At 40.4% G+C, this 16,658-nt stretch overlaps 2 protein-coding genes across 2 annotated transcripts in view; both read right to left on the bottom strand.

Moving 5' to 3' along the window:
- Positions 1-3,240: 3,240 nt before the first annotated feature.
- Positions 3,241-8,867, bottom strand: LOC141804437 (tubulin beta-2A chain). Its single transcript, XM_074688856.1, has 4 exons — positions 8,661-8,867; positions 8,177-8,285; positions 6,901-7,011; positions 3,241-4,681 (listed from the first exon to the last, which is right to left on the bottom strand). Exons 1-4 carry the CDS (start codon positions 8,715-8,717, stop codon positions 3,597-3,599), a joined length of 1,362 nt encoding a protein of 453 aa, XP_074544957.1. The 5' UTR covers positions 8,718-8,867; the 3' UTR covers positions 3,241-3,596.
- A 2,696-nt stretch (positions 8,868-11,563) lies between these two features.
- Positions 11,564-16,658, bottom strand: part of LOC141804143 (solute carrier family 22 member 23-like) — a 44,947-nt gene continuing 39,852 nt past the window's right edge. Inside the window, exon 11 of the mRNA XM_074688443.1 lies at positions 11,564-16,051. Coding sequence (XP_074544544.1) covers positions 14,614-16,051 — 1,438 coding nt within the window. The 3' untranslated portion in view covers positions 11,564-14,613. The remainder of the gene's footprint in view (positions 16,052-16,658) is intronic.

Here is a 16,658-nt window from a genome sequence, read left to right as displayed (position 1 = left end):
TCAAGCAAGACATAAAAACAGTACGTCAATCCCGTAATGGCCGCAAGGCACTTTTTCAGTAACAGCAGCATAACTGGTGACGTCTTTTTCTGCTTTGTCATTTTAAATCACTCCTCACCTACATTCCAGATGATACAGAACAATAACTAACAGCTTTGTTTAGGTATTTACAGGGTTTTTTTCTGCGAACAGCAGCTAACATAGCCTCCAGCTGCTTAGTTGGGGGAAAGACGAGACACAGGCTGCAGAGGTTTAGTTTAAAAATCGCCCCCATGTTCTTGATTTTTTTTGTTTTTTTTTTTTAAGTTGGTTCGAGGAATTGTTTTCTTTGACCCCACCTGATTAAAATGACATCAGTAAATATCAGCCTCCCTCTGGAGCTCCACACAGCTTTTTCCACATTTCAACACAACTCTACCTGGCTTTGATGTGGAAAACCAGTAAAGCTAGGATGAACTGAGAATGTGTTTTGGTGCCAGTTGGATGAAGGCAGAACAGGTTGTTCACATTTTAGTAGACTGGCTGTTTAATCCCTCTTTCATGGCTTAGTGTCCTTGGGCAGGAAACAGAACCCTAATATGCTTCTGGAGGGACAGCCACTGGTATGAATGTGAGCTGGATGAGAACCTGATGAGCAGGAGATAAAAGCTTTCTTATAACGTGGGATATTCGCTCTGCTGCTTAGATGTACACAAAAAGTGAGTCTGCTACAGGTTAAAGCGTCACAATCCATTTCTGACCTTTCAACCTGGTGTATACTTCTCTGACAGTAAGACACCTGCATTCCTCAGTGGATTGGAAACAACCGGTTTTCTTGCTGCTGGCTTCAGAAGATGCAGCCAAGCTTCACCTAAACAAAGGACAAGAAAGTAGAACATCTAAAGTCCCTGATGGATCAGTACACAAGTCATCTACAGCAAAGACTCTAATAATAGCCAAAGACTAGTTCAGATGAGTGTTGTTAGGCTATGAAATATCAAAGAAATCTTTTTGTTTGTTTGTTTGTTTGTTTGTTTGTTTGTTTGTTTGTTTGTTTGTTTGTTTCCAGGGGTTTAATCAGTTAAAGACAGGGGTCTGCAACCTTTACTTTTATAAGAGCCATTATGCCTCAGCTCACCTGGATTTCAGTCATTCAGGGGCCTCAAAATGTATTTTATCTTCAGAAGATAAAACAAAAATGGGAATAAAAATCTAAATATACTAAAAATCTAGTAAATAATTATCTTAACAACAGGGGTTGTTTTTTTACTCAAATTGTACTTGTGAGGTCTAACTGTTTTATTTCTGATCAATTTTGAAAAAAATAAATAATGTAAATAAATTTATGAAATGTTAATAAGTTGCAAAATTTATCCAAAAATTTTGAAATGTAAAAATTTGCAACAAAAAAGAAAGAAAATTAAAAATGTGCAAAAATTTGAAAAAAAAAATAAAAATTGAATTTTCAAAATTTGCAAAACAATAATAATAATAAATGAATAGTAATTTAAAAAAATGTTGTTTTAAATTAGAAATATTTTCATAATTGCAAAAATTTTCATAAAAAAGGAATTTAAATAATTAGAAAAAAAATTCAGAAATAAAAAAAATGCAAAAATCTCAAAAATTTGGAAGCTTTTTTGCAAGAGGTGATGCATATTTAGTATAACAAAGCGTTAACCTATGATATTATTTGGTGTCAATGTCATCAATCATTTATACCCTCTGTAAGAAAAATAAAAATTCCTTTTTTTAATTTTATATTTTTTGAAGCTACAATGAGCCACTGCAAAGGAGTCAAAGAGCCTCTAGAGCAACAGGTTGCAGACTCTTGGTTTAAGAGGTTCACGAGCACCATGGTGTTACCTGGAGGTGGACGCACAAAAGTCAAAAAACACGTTTTACCCGTATCTCATATGTCAGTCGAGCAGTAAGAGAGATGAGGGTATGGCGACTTGTCACAAGTTGAGTCAATTTAAACCATGCCTTGAAGGTTTTTTTTAATGAATCTCAAACCTTTCTGCTGTCTTCCACTGTGTCCACTTCATGAAATCCAGAGTAAGAAAGTCAACATTGTTTTAATTTGTGACAAAGAGGCTGTTTGTTTAATCAGAGCAGGAAGGTAGTCTGTTATCTATCCCTGAGGTAGCCATGCAGTCCAAACATGAAGACAAAGTATCTTACAGCAAGAATGACTCCGTGGTGCATACAAAAAAATGTTCTCGGGAAACTTGTTATAAGTGTTGGAAGATTTTTAAGTGTCAACCTTTATCAACTTTGTATGCTTAGTTTCTGGAAGAAACAAAATCTTGCACAAAAAGTTTCTGATATGTTTAGCTACAGTCATATTTCTACATATAGTTTGTGGCTAACTTCTTTATTCCTCAGCAGAATATTTATGAACATTCATGCTTCATTTATTTAAGCATGATAAAGAGCATGTAATAGTGTGTTGCTGCTAGGTTTGGTGTCATAGTTGAGACTTAAAAAACAGAAATGTCCTCCAGATAATGCTTCTCTTATCCTTTTCAGAAAGTAAAACAGAATTGAACTTTATTAAGCATTATTTCAAGCCATCAATACAATAACTAAAGAGTTAATAAAACCAATTTGTCTTTTCTTTTTGAATGACATACCAAAGATACAGTCTTTTTTTCCCATCAGCTTCAGGGCTGCTCTGAATTACCTCTATTTGCTCTGGTTTAAATTCTTCTCTAGGATTTGCTCATCCCTCCATCAGTCATGTCAAAGCAGATGTTTTTGTTCAGCTCTGGGGTGGAAAAATTCTTTGGTTTGACAGGCGTGACTTGGGTGTGGCTCATAGTGAAACGTTTTTCAACCATGCACACTTGGAGGGCTCTTCAACAGCCAACTCCTTGTCCTGTCAAGAAGCCCAGGTTTCATCGTGCTCCTGTCACGGTGGTGTGAAGTAGATCAGATTGTCAGTGATGAGTTACCTGCTCTGCATTTTCTGTACAGATTTATTTACTCACTGTCGCCGCTGGGCTGCTCCCTGGTTGCTGGGACGTGTTTTTGTCTGATGCTTATCTGCAGAGTAATGCAAAACATAGGGATTTCACAATAGCTGACATACTTCTACAAAACTCAATCAAAACAAGATTCCCTAAGCTTAGCTATAACATAAGTCATATGTGGCCCAGTTTTAAAGATGAAAACCTCCTTAATTTTATCCAAACCTGGGCCACTATGGTGATAAATAAAAACCAAGGTTCCCTTTATCACAAAACCATGACACACAAGTATTGTCAGGACTAATTTATTCAAGACTCGAGACAGTGAATAAATGTCAGAGTAAATGTTACAAAACTGTGTAAGGACAAGACTGGACTTGTTACTGGCATAGCATGACTTGGAAAACCGCTAATGATGGTGCTTGCATATTTTTAAGTTCTAATGCCTCTCATAATCTTTATCGGTAGAAGCTATATCTATAAGCGATATAAGTTTAGCCAAAAAGCTGTATTTCATCATGAAATGCACTCCGTGTTACGTTGAACATCTGCACTGCTAGCACACTTTTTATGATCTCACTGCAATGTCCAACATTTACTATTTTGGCAGATTGGTTTGCTCAGTGTCATATCAGTGCTTTTCAATCAGTGACGGACATCATGGCGGACTTCTTCCTCATCCTCCATTTCATCTTCTTCATATTCTCCCATCTCGTCAGCAGTGGCGTCCTGGTACTGTTGGTACTCGGACACCAGGTCGTTCATGTTGCTCTCAGCCTCAGTAAACTCCATCTCATCCATTCCCTCTCCGGTGTACCAGTGTAGGAAGGCTTTGCGCCGGAACATAGCCGTGAACTGCTCGGAGATCCTTCTGAACAGCTCCTGAATGGCGGTGCTGTTGCCGATGAAAGTTGCAGACATCTTCAGGCCGCGCGGAGGGATGTCGCAAACGGCTGTCTTGACGTTGTTGGGAATCCATTCGACGAAGTAGCTGCTGTTCTTGTTCTGCACACTTAGCATCTGTTCGTCCACTTCCTTCATCGACATACGCCCACGGAAGATGGCTGCCACAGTCAGGTAGCGTCCATGGCGGGGGTCGCAGGCTGCCATCATGTTCTTGGCATCAAACATTTGTTGTGTGAGCTCTGGGACAGAGAGAGCACGGTACTGCTGGCTGCCTCTGCTTGTGAGGGGCGCAAACCCCGGCATGAAGAAATGTAAGCGAGGGAAGGGCACCATGTTGACGGCTAATTTACGGAGGTCGGCGTTAAGTTGTCCAGGGAAGCGGAGGCAAGTGGTCACACCGCTCATGGTAGCTGAAACCAGGTGGTTGAGGTCTCCATAAGTAGGTGTTGTCAGCTTTAGGGTGCGGAAGCAAATATCATACAGGGCCTCGTTGTCAATGCTGAAGGTTTCGTCTGTGTTCTCCACCAGCTGGTGGACAGAAAGAGTGGCGTTGTACGGCTCCACCACAGTGTCGGACACTTTTGGAGAAGGCATGACGCTGAAGGTGTTCATGATGCGGTCAGGGTACTCCTCACGGATCTTGCTGATGAGGAGTGTACCCATTCCTGAGCCTGTGCCCCCACCCAGTGAGTGAGTAAGCTGGAAGCCCTGGAGGCAGTCGCAGTTCTCGGATTCCTTCCTCACCACGTCCAGAACTGAGTCCACCAGCTCGGCTCCCTCAGTGTAGTGACCCTTGGCCCAGTTGTTTCCTGCTCCACTTTGACCTGCAAGACGCACATCATGAGTATAAAAGATACTTTTACAAATACACTACCATACAAGTACAATGACCAGCAGCTGCTTTTTAAGTGGCAAATGGTTCCTCCAGACCTCTTGACCAGACTTCCTCACAATTCAGAAATGGCTGACCACTGCTAAGTTCACAATACTACATCACAATAGTGTGCCAGTTTGGATTAGGCCAGGGATACTGTACAATCAGGGGTGGCCAACCTGTGGCTCGCGAGCCGCATGTGGCTCTATGTCTTTCGGTGTGTGGCTCTTTGATCCATTCATAAAAAAATGGGTAGTGGTATGCCGATCAATCTTAACTTAATACACACATATATATATATATATATATATATATATATATATATATATATGGATGCCAATATTGGGATCAGTTGGGATTGATACTTAAGTTTCAGTTTCTCTTTTCTAGTACGAAATGAAACACACAAACACAGTAAATCTCGCTTTGAAAATTGGAAATGTATTGATTTACATTTGGCCACCCCTGTACAATGTTATAAGTGTTGTGAGAAGTGAACTCGCAGTGCACAGGTGAATGACTGTTGTACAACCAAAGCTAAAAACGTATGTGCTCAAACTGTCAAGCTTGACCTGAGCGCTCACACTGAGCTAAATTGGGACACAGCATGGACCATTTTAAGTTAAATCTCTTTTATAAACTCACAGAAGATGGTTAAGAGGGAACATGACATCAACGATAAAGACATTTATCCCCTTTCTGATGTATCAACTTGTGCTGAAAACAGAGTATAGATGGTGATGAAGCTGTTGAATTAGCTCTTGTTAAATCATAAAGTTATGTTCCTATGTATGATAAAAGCAACCAAACTTTGTAGCATTACAGAACTTGATTTGACTGTTTGTCTAAGGCAGGTCAGGCCATGATTGGTTTTGGTGCAAATAGTCTACCAGACATGAAACAGCACATAATTGGCCCAATCCCAAAAATGAGTTGTATGACTCACAAATCAGTTCTGAATCTGCAGATATTTCACACGGTGTACGCCCCACCCACTTAAGAAATCCAAATACAGAGACTATAGCACCTCATGCCATTATCTACTCTGGTTTCCAGAATTCTCCCTCTTGAAACATGTTTTGAAATATAATGTCATCCTCAATGAATCACCTTTTCATTGCCCTGATTCAGTTTTACCAAACTTTATCCTTGTTTAATGCAGAATGCTCCAGGTTGTGTATTGTCATGCTGACACCATGTTTAGTATTTTATTGTGTTTGTAACCAGTTAACTCATGTGCATTAATTTCTAATGTTGCAGTATTGATTCATAAGACATTAATAAATCACCAACTGGTCAATAATAATCTAGTTAAAGAACGTATTACAACTTTTATGCAGTATACTTTTTTAAAAAAGGAGATTATTATTATGAGAAAGCATCTGGGTGTTCCAAAGCCTAGTTTCAAGACCAAGGGCAACAGCGCTTTCTTGCTTGGAGCACCTAGACTTTGGAATAGTCTGACAGAGGAGATCAGACTTGCACAATCAGTTGCCTGTTTTATTTCACGGATGAGGACTAATTTCTGACAGAAAAGCTTTTATTTTATGATTCCACTTGAAAAAAATATATATATATTATTTTTTTCTTAATTTATTAGTTTTACTTTTACTGAGTTATTTTATTGCTTGGCTGCATATCTTATTCATTTGTTTTTATGGTCTGCTGTTCACCTTTACATTATTTTACTGCTTATAGCGAAGCACTTTGTAACCTGTATTTAAAAGTACTATATAAATGAAGAATTATTATTCTTATTATTTGTAGTAGTAGTAGTAGTAGTAGTAGTAGTAGTAGTAGTACGATAAATAGTAGAAGTTTTAAGCTTTTTCATTCCTTTTTAATCCCCTTTTTAATTTGTTGGCCCCTGTTTCCACACTTTACATGATCAGCACTGCAGCATCATCCCCAAGTGGATTTCTTTTTTTCGCTGAGTCACCACTAGAGCAGTCTCAGTCTGACACAGCTGCACATGGAGGATACATCACACTACAGGCACATCCCTGAGAGACTGCAGAAGCTTTGTGCTGGGAATGGAAAGTCCTATACATCTCTGTCAGGTGAAACTAAGCACAGCTTTACAGGATAAGACAGCAGCTGCTGACATACACATACTGTTCATGCAGTTTGTTGAGGATTAGCGGTGACGCTGACAGATCATTAACTTACCAAAGACAAAGTTGTCAGGCCTGAAGAGCTGCCCAAAGGGCCCGGAGCGGACTGAGTCCATGGTCCCTGGCTCCAGGTCAACCAGGATGGCACGGGGGACAAATTTGCTGCCTTTGGAGGAAGAGGAGTGAAGGAGAGAGGGAATAGAGAGAGACGTAATGGAGGGAAGGGTGGAGTAAGATATCAACAGTCTCAGAGTGCATGATGCCAGAGCTAAAAACTTCAGGATTATTTTCTCAATATCAACTTTTCTATTCCTCTGGACATGAACTGATTTACAATTCAGATGTGTTTTTGTCCACAAGGCTGGATTTTGAAATATACAACCATGCCCATTATGCTGTTTGTTTCTTGCCCCTGACGATGCCCCACCCTCTCTGTCTGTAACCCTTACCATCACACTGCTGCAGCATGCTGCACTGCTTATTTGAAACTGGGGGGGCTTTCACTGTGCTGAGCTCAGCAGAGTTCATTCAAACAAAGACAAGATCTGCCCCAGTCTGTATTTTTTTCTCCTTCTGCCATGCTTGAATGAACTCCAACTTTGCTTAAACCTTAAGGCAGTCTGCACTTGCAATAATTACACAGGAAATAATTCATGGGATGCTGTGTCAATCTACATACAACAACCGACCCTGTAGGTGACACTGATTCCTGCATGCAACATGGGAACAAAGGATCAATAACGCCTGCAGCTAGCGAACACCAGGGTTAGCAAGTAACGTGCTGCTTAAGCTATCTGCATCACCCAGGTATTACTCCATAGCGGATGAATGGGCATTGTTTGATCTCAGTCATGACTAAACATGGAGTGAGATCTGCCATGGCTTGTCCATCTGACAGCTTCTGTTTAAATCAGGCAGAGCTGTGAGCACAACAATGCAAATGTTACAACAATGGCAAGAGATGTTAGGGATGAATTTGGAGCAAAAATGTGAGATGGTGTGAGGAGTGAGTGAGTGAGCAGGGTCAGCTATACAGAGACTGCAGATACCTGTACTCCCTATAGAGGGAGGAGGGAGAGAAAAAAGGGTTGAGACAGGGTGGGAAAGAGAGTGAGATTTTAGCAGATTCACTGTCCTAATTTCCCCTGCACTCATGCTAGGACCTACTTTCCCTTGCTGCTAAATTAGTCACATGAGCATACTGTTGCATTGAATTTAGCAGTGTAGCATAAGGTCATGCAAGGTCAGTAAGCAATGAATGCAAAGCTCAATTTAGTGATCTACACAGATGAGGGATTATTTTTTCCCCTTGGATGCATTTTTCTCTTTACCTGAGGCTTCATTGTAGTAGACGTTTATCCTCTCCAGCTGCAGGTCACTGTCACCTTGGTAGCTACCGGTGGGATCGATGCCGTGCTCATCACTTATCACCTCCCAGAACTATAACGTGACAAAGTTAATAATGTTTGTACCACTGAGAAGAAAAATAAGCGGTGAAAGTGAGTCAAAGCGAATGAATGAGGATTTATTTTAGCGACTGCGCATCTGGGGGGGAATGACACGCAGCAGAGGAGGGACACATCACTGCAGCCACTGCCCGACTGAACCGCACCCTGCGTTTATATAAACAATACACTACTGATATCAAACTTTTTTTATATACTTCCATTCAGGTGAGTACAATATTTTCATGTAAACCTCAGGATATCATTAAAAAAATAAAATAAAATAAAATATAATAAGTGTAAAATTCAGCATTAAAATTATAAACTAACGTCTAACTTTTCCTTTCTTGAATAATTATAGTAGCTGTACCTTAGCCCCGATCTGATTTCCGCACTGTCCGGCCTGGATGTGAACGATTTCCCTCATGGTGCGCTGCGGATGCGTGCAGAGAACGTCCTATCTCGACTTCACCTGCGTCCGGTCTTCACTGTGTGGCCGCTGTGTTTCTCAAAATCAGCACTTGCTTCATTCCCAGGACGAGTGTTGAGCCGGCGAGGTAGATAAACGTGCTGCCGGTGGGATGACGTTACAGGCAGCGCAGCATCCCAGCATCCCTGTCAGCCAATAGGAAAGCAGCTGTTTGATGCAGTGGAGCCAGAGGATCGTGCCGCATCACCCCCCTGACATCACCAGGGCCCATGCAGGGAAATTTCTGCCTGAGGTTGTTGTATCAGGCTCAGGCTATTGTTTATGTCATCCCAGGAAATGTCTGTGTGTCTGTCTGGGGTGGTGTAACTCTGACGACTGCAGCTCAATAACATGTCCTGATTTAATTAACACTGGACTGTGTTTATGCCATATAAGGGAGCAACTATGAGCTAACTCCTTTAGCTTGAATGATGCTGCTAATATTTTGTTAAAGCCTTGATAATAAACATTTTATCCATAACTATTTTGGTCTATGAAATTTCATGAAAATCCACTTTTAGACCTTGACATCCCTCTTAAGATCAGTTATAACAACACAGGTGATCTAACTTAATGACTCTTGCTAGTGTTAATGCTAATTTGCTCTGAACTCTTGTCTATGTAAGGAATAATCTACCATCAGCCTCAAGACAGGGTCTTGCACAAGAGCCAACACACAATACATTTTTATATGTTCATTGATGATTGAATGTAATTAGTCCTTCAGGTTCTGTGGTTCTTAGCACTTCCATAGCACCAGTCTTCTATTTAGCCCACTCATCATATAGCTATCATAACCCATCTCAGCATTTTCCTGCTTTGCTGTTCTAAACCACATCAAACTTTGTATTGCCTCAATGTGGAGTTCCTTTTTGCTTTTTTAATAGATGCAGGAAATAACAGGAGAGTCTGTATAAGGTCCTCTTGCACACAGCATTTCTGTTAGCATTTTCTTTCCACTCAACAATTATCTCTAAAACCCTGTGTTGCAGTTTGTGGTTTATTCATGACCGTGTTATTCAATTTGGCTGACGTCTCTTTCACTTTCATCCTCTGCTCTTTCCAGCAGTCTATTTGTCTCCTTTCCTCTGATGTTGTCTGCTATTAAACCACCAATCTAAAGTGTTTGCTCTATCCAGAAAACTCTACAGTAACATTAAAATATCCTCAATGTCAGGATGCAATGTAAACACTGGACGCCGCCCTGTTGGCTATGGCTGCCTTTTGCAGCAGCTCTCTCTTCTTTGTCTGAAGTGACGACATGGACCTGTCCTTCCATCCATCATTATTGGGAACGTAAGATCTATCTCCAATAAGATGGACGAGCTAGCCATGCTAACCCAGCAACAGAGGGAATACCAGAGGGCAGAGTAGCATCATGGTATTCACAGACAGGGCTAACAGAGCTAACATCAGACACCAATGCCAGGTTGGAAGAGCGTCACCTGCTGTGAGCAGACAGGATCCAGGAAACAGAGATGGAGCATGACTGAAGAAGCTCAGTCCTGGACCCTGTGGAGGTGAAGGCTGGCTGAACTGGAGAATGATGGACAAGCTGTCATACATTTGTTTTCCTGATTGCTGCTGTGACTTCAATTTGGTTGTACTTGTTACAATGACAGTAAAGTTATATCCTATTCTATTCTATTCCAATCTATTCTATTCCAATCTATTCTATTCTATTCTAGTATAGTATAGTATAGTATAGTATAGTATAGTATAGTATAGTATAGTATAGTATAGTATAGTATAGTATTGTATAGTTTTGTTTGTTATAGTGTAGTTATAAGCTCATTGTTTATAGACTTGTTGCATGTACTCAAAACATGTGTTACAATCATCATACGTACCAAGATTAGGTAATTAATTGTTTGTTTTATGTGTTTGAAAGCTAAAAATGACATATTTTTAAAATTGGAAAATTTCAAATTTATCCCCTAAACGGACAACATATCCCTGGGGATACAAAGAGAAAAATTGAAAAGGAAAAAAAAAATCATTATTTTAGCCTGGATAGAAAATATTTTTCTAAAACATGTATGTGCGCTTGCTCACTTAAGGGTTAAGCATTTTTGTGCCTTACCTGCAGAATCTTCTAAAGCACAAAAAAAAAAAGAGCCAAGCCAATGCACTTCCTGAAGCGACCACTTGAGGCAGCCATTTAAAGAAAGTCAGATCTTACAACACATTCTTGAGGAAAAAAAAGGTTTGATTCTTCTGAAGAATCCACAACCCAAAACAATTCTTGGAGGGTAAATGACTTAACTGCATTCAGCTCTATCATGGCCTTAAGTTTTATGTACAGAGGCACGGGGAATGAGGGATATTAGCTCAGTTCATACACAGAAAGCATGACTAAGGACACCTATCTTATTAAATCACTCTTAAAGATAACAGTTAGCAGAACAGGCTTTGTATAACTAACTAATAAGAATATTCTGTTCATAAGCATTTTTAACTCAACTGAATTTAGAATACGTTAAGTTTTGTTTATTTAGAGCCTTTTATGTACAAGAAGCAGTTCTTTTCAGTACTCACCAGCATCTAAAACAGCCATGATTTTACAGTAGGACATTTTTAATTTTACAAGGACAGATAAAATGGTACAGTCAATAAATGTTTTTGTATTATGTATCGTGTATTTTGTAGGTGGTCACTAAAAATTCAGTGATTTCAAGTTTTGGTGAAATCTGACTGCTAGTTACAGCTAAAAGTTGTATATTTTTTTACACACTGTACTTTTCAGAGATACAGTAGAAATGAATTAAAAAAGCTGTTAAAGTAAGAACACAATGATCCCCCAGCTGATCAATAAATAGTGGTTTATTTTAACAACAGGTATGGCTTATATACAAGTGCATTATGTCAGTTAAAACAAAAACAAAATGAAATCAAACAATCAGAAATTATGAATGGTACAATCCATGTTTTTTTTTTTTTACATTCATTCAAATCTCCCGTCAAGAGATTCTGAGTCGCATGGTTAATAGAAGCGAGACCTGAAATGTGTACACCGGGGACTTCATGTGTCTGAGACTTTATGTAGTAGGATCCAAACTGTTCACCTGTCCTTGTTATTGTGATTTATTGTCCTTCATCTTATTGAAGCTGGGTATCTCCACACACGTTTACTATTTACAAAGGCATACCTTTTACTTTTCTTCTTTTTTTTTTTTTTTTTTTTTTTGCTTTTCCATCCTCCCCTGTCTCCTCGTCTGCCTCATAGCTGGTGCTAACAACACTTTGGATTGCTTTTTACTGATTTTTGATTCGGCTGAATTCAAGGTGTAGTTCAACCAAATGCACTCAGATGTAAAGGCTCCCATCAGCACTCTGAAACAGCTGCACTGGAGTCGTGAAAATGGAAGCAACAGATCCCAGAGAGGACTCTGGATGTTTTGTGCTGTGTTGTGATATTGTCTTGCACACTGAGACACAGAGACCAACACTCACAGGACACAAGGACTCAGAATAATGGGAAGCTACTGACCACTGCAGTTAAACTCCTTTTTAACTGCTGATTCAAAAATAATTCTTATTAAATCTAGTTTCAACTCTTGTTTCACAAGGCTTATTACACGAGAGTCTATTGCAACAACTTGTGTGTAAGTTATTCAGAATTAAACGCATAATCCCACTCCTGTTTCCCTTTTTTTTCACTGTCAATACATCTAGCTCCTCCGAATCTGACATCACATGACTGCAGGGCGTTGTGCTTTGAGGCTTAGCAGCATGGTGTACATTTAATATCAGTGTGAATCATTTACTGAATGGAAATTTGTTAAAATAATGATCTATAAAAAGATCAAACTGATCAAAAAAGAGCTGTCATACTTTGATTCAAGACAGTTTTGAGGAAAAAAAGAAAACATCCAGTTACCTTTGCTCAATCATTCACATACCAAAGGATATGCTGCCTTTGTCAGTGCATATTTACCTTGGATTAAATTAAAGCAAAATTTAAGTGAGTCAAGTACCTGCAAGGTTATCATCATAGTACCACATGATAGAGTAAAGAACAGAAGTTCAGTGATTCCTGAATGACACCTTGATAGATCACACATCACCCCTGCATAAATGTTACACTCAGAGAAAGTTTTATCACATTTGAAATGACAAGACATCATCCAGTTGGCTCTTGTGTTTTACAGTAACATGTAATTATTATTCCTATGTGTCATTTTATTATTGTTGTAAACAGTAGTCTATCCGCAATCATACATCTTATCCCAACTAATAGTTCATCCTCCAATGCATGAAGTGTGTAACCACAGCTGTCCCGTTACACACATGTCAAGTATAACGCCGTCCACAGATGGACGCAGGCTTTGGAAGAGAAAGTACCTCCTCAAGAAAGAGTCCGTCGATTTAATATGAACAGTTTCATCTTGTTATAAATAAGGATTTGACCTGTACTTTAAAGTGTCAATTCGTCAAATATATGAAAGATTGCATTTTTTTAAAGGTAAACTCAGTTGTGCATGTGATGGATGAACATATGTATAACATGTATAAACTCTGTTAATGCCAGAAGATGGTTTTGGAAAACACACCAAGCACTCGCAATGCTTTAAGACTTGGTGATCACACTGAACATTTTGTCATCCATTGATTGCATTTGAAAAATATTTTTGTCTTTTTTTGTTTTAATTAAGGTTTGCTCATTTGTTTAGCTGACACGTCCACAATTATTTTCATGCTTTTTGTCCCAACCCCAAAGAATAAAGTGCCACCACATTGAGGTGACGGAAATACTGAAAGAATGAAGTATAGGTTTTGTACAATAAGGGCACGCCATGGGAGATTATTCAAAATAATACTTTGAATTTTAAAAAAAGACTTAATCAAGCTCGACAACTAATTTTCAATTTACTTACAATATCACATTTACAAATAAGAGCATTTGCATACCATAAATTTCATTGACTGAAACAATTGGAAAAATAAGTTTCTTCAGACCAAGAAAATACAGGTCTTTGTTTTTCTCAGGTGTTGCCGTTCATTCAAGAAGCAACATCCTAATGAGAGCAATTTCGGGATCCCAGCTCCTGGTTCTTACTTTTCATACGACACTGAAGTCTTCTTTGAGATTTCTTATCTTTAGAGTAGAGTGCATCTGATCCACTTTAATCCATTTACAGGCAGAGGCTGTATCAAACAGTATTTTCCCAAACAGGCAAATACTGCAGTTATTCTAATTTTTTTGGCACTATTTCTACGTTTGATTTTGGTCTGAGTTATTTTTGGCTTTGGAAAAATCTCTTCAATTTGGATTGTTTTCCTGTGTAACGGCAAAATACTTTGTAACATTCAGATTTTCTTTTCTTTTTTTTTTTTGTCCACACAAGTAAGGCGATATTTCAACACAAATATGTTCGACAGACATTTCATTTGAGCAAAAGTACCATTGATATGATTTTTTTTTGTTTGTTTTAAGCATCATTGTATTTCTCTCCAGTCCTCTAGGTGATTGTGGGTATAGTCAGAAGTCTCTTTCGAAATGAAAAACAGTGATTTCCCATTCATTTACATCAAAGTAGTTTAAAGGCTGGTGATTTCCAGTGACATTCAAAATAAGAGCAGAAGATGCTGTCACATTGTCACAAAACCAGCCTCTGGCACTCTCTCTTTTGCATGGTCTCATTTATTGGCTTGACGCAGGAGGAGGGGGCATTGAGAAAACCTACAGCAGCTCTTTAAGACACGTCTACTTGTCTCCAGGTCCTGGGCCGTCTTCATCGAGTGCCTGGAGTCTGAGCAGGACAGTTCATGCCCCGTTCTCAGTTAATCATGTTGTGGGCTGCTTCATCCTGCAACCGTAAAGCTTCTTCTCCTGGCTGCATCCAGCACTGGATCAAGACGACGCCATGCCATTGACAGTGTTGTTTTCTGTGCTGGCACTGATGGAAAGGACACCCGAGTCTATGGGGGAGGAGACGGTGCAGTCCAATACAGAGGGTGGAGTTGCCTCTGCAGAGCTTGGATCCATGATGGAGGTTGGAACTGGATCCTGCTCAGGCTGGGCAATGTCTGTCAAAGTGGTGGATTCTGGTGTGGGGGTGGGAACAATGTCTGTGACAGGGAGAATGGTAGGAGTCGATGGAGTGGCATGAACATTATCTAGAGCAGGGGGAGGAGAGGAGTCTGCTGGGGGTATATGGTCTGGGGAAACAGAGTCTGATATTTCATTATCACAGGGTGCAGTAGGGTCTACCTCTGCAGGTTCAGAGTCTACAACAGGAGGTACTTCAGAGTCTTTAGAGGAGGGTGTGGATGTGGACTCATCTACTATTTCTAAATGAATGGGAATGTCAGAGTGTTCACCAGTGGGAGGTGGGGGCTCAGTGGACATGTTGCAGTCTGTCATCAGAGGTGTAGGAGATGCCGGTGAATGGAGGTCTTCCAGAGGCATGTCAGAGTTCTCCTGTAAAGGTGGATCAGATTTCGGAGTGGTACTTTCAATTTCGTTCCCCGGAGGATTAGGGGATTCGAGCATAGAAGAAGGCGTGGGTTCGATGGTGGGTGTTGTGCTGATTAACAAGGAGGCGGGTGTGCTTTGAGTGACAGGGGGAGTGGAAGAGTCCGATGAGGGAGAAGGAGTGGTGGGCAGCTCTTTGATTGGGGAGGGACCGATGTCATTTTCCTCAGGAGCACCAGAAGCTGTCAGCAGCTCGATAGACTGCAGAACGATTGTTGGTGGTTCTTCTGCATTGACTAACAGTGGGTCGGTGATGTGTTGGGCTTTGTGTAAAGGCGTGGAAGACAGCACATGCTCTTTACTTGAATGTATGGTGCCGTCTTTGCCCAGGGATGTGATGGGTGTGGATGAAACTGAGTGACCGTTGGGGCCTTTGGACTCCAGCTTCCCAGGATGTTCCATAAACACAGGAGCTGACACATCCACCACCGATGGAGCGGTTAAATCGACTGCTGAAGAGGCGGTGGAGTCCATCGTGGACACTGCAGTGTTGGCTGCCTCGTGGAGCGGCGTGTCGTGCACCCTGGTGTAGTCCCTGCTGCTCTCAGATTGAGGCAGCAAGTGGCGCTGTTCTCCTGGTTTCTTCGGGGGAAGGAGAGGTTGACGAGTGTAGCTCTCGCCATCCGCTAGGGTCTCTGGGAGGGGCTGGTAGCGTGTCTCGGGCAGCAGAAGGATGCAGATGATGCAGATGAGGGTGCAGCAGGCAAAGATGATGTGGTGGAGGAAATATCCCTTCTGATTGTGGAGCTCCATGATGGGTGCAGTCAGCATGCCAAAACCAGCACTGGCCAGTACCAGGCCTAGACCACCACCCCTATGATAAGAGAAAATATTGTCATAGAATTAAGATGTGGTTTTATTCATATAAACTCTTCAATCCTCACAAGTCTGATAAAACGCCACATTAACAAAAGAGATACATCTCGAGAATGCTTCTGCTGATCAGACAGCAGCAGAGAGACCTGCACGCCTCCCTCTACACTCTCACCCTCTTCTTCTGTACTTGCAGGAGTTGACCAGTAGAGGCCGCCACTTGAGCACTATCAGCAAACCAACACCCCTTACATAACCCAAGATAAAGAACATCCAGGGCAGTGTCATATACTCTCAGAGGGGGATGGCTAATTTGTACAAGCTGTGGATTACATTTTACACTGAACTGTGAAAGTCTGTTGATTCCTGAGGTTCGATGATTCAATACTTTCCATTAACAGAAGGTGGAGCAGATAATCCATTATCAGGAACTTGTCATGCTATGGAGATAAGGACTGTAATAACAGAGTTAGAAGCTAACAGAGTCAGGAGTTTAACAAGCACTTCAATAACTTTCATTAGTTATCAACCCATCTGCAAGGCAATTTTTCAAATGTCTTGTCAGTTTATAGGGATTATTCATGAGAGCACAAAGTATCAAACACTGT

This window comes from Halichoeres trimaculatus, unplaced genomic scaffold (genome assembly GCF_033239565.1).
Source record: "Halichoeres trimaculatus isolate MK-OKI-2021-1 unplaced genomic scaffold, fHalTri1.1 fHalTri1_scaffold_15, whole genome shotgun sequence".
Taxonomy (NCBI): domain Eukaryota; kingdom Metazoa; phylum Chordata; class Actinopteri; order Labriformes; family Labridae; genus Halichoeres; species Halichoeres trimaculatus.
Note: the sequence above shows the minus strand (reverse complement) of the source record. Positions and strands in the feature narration are given on the sequence as shown.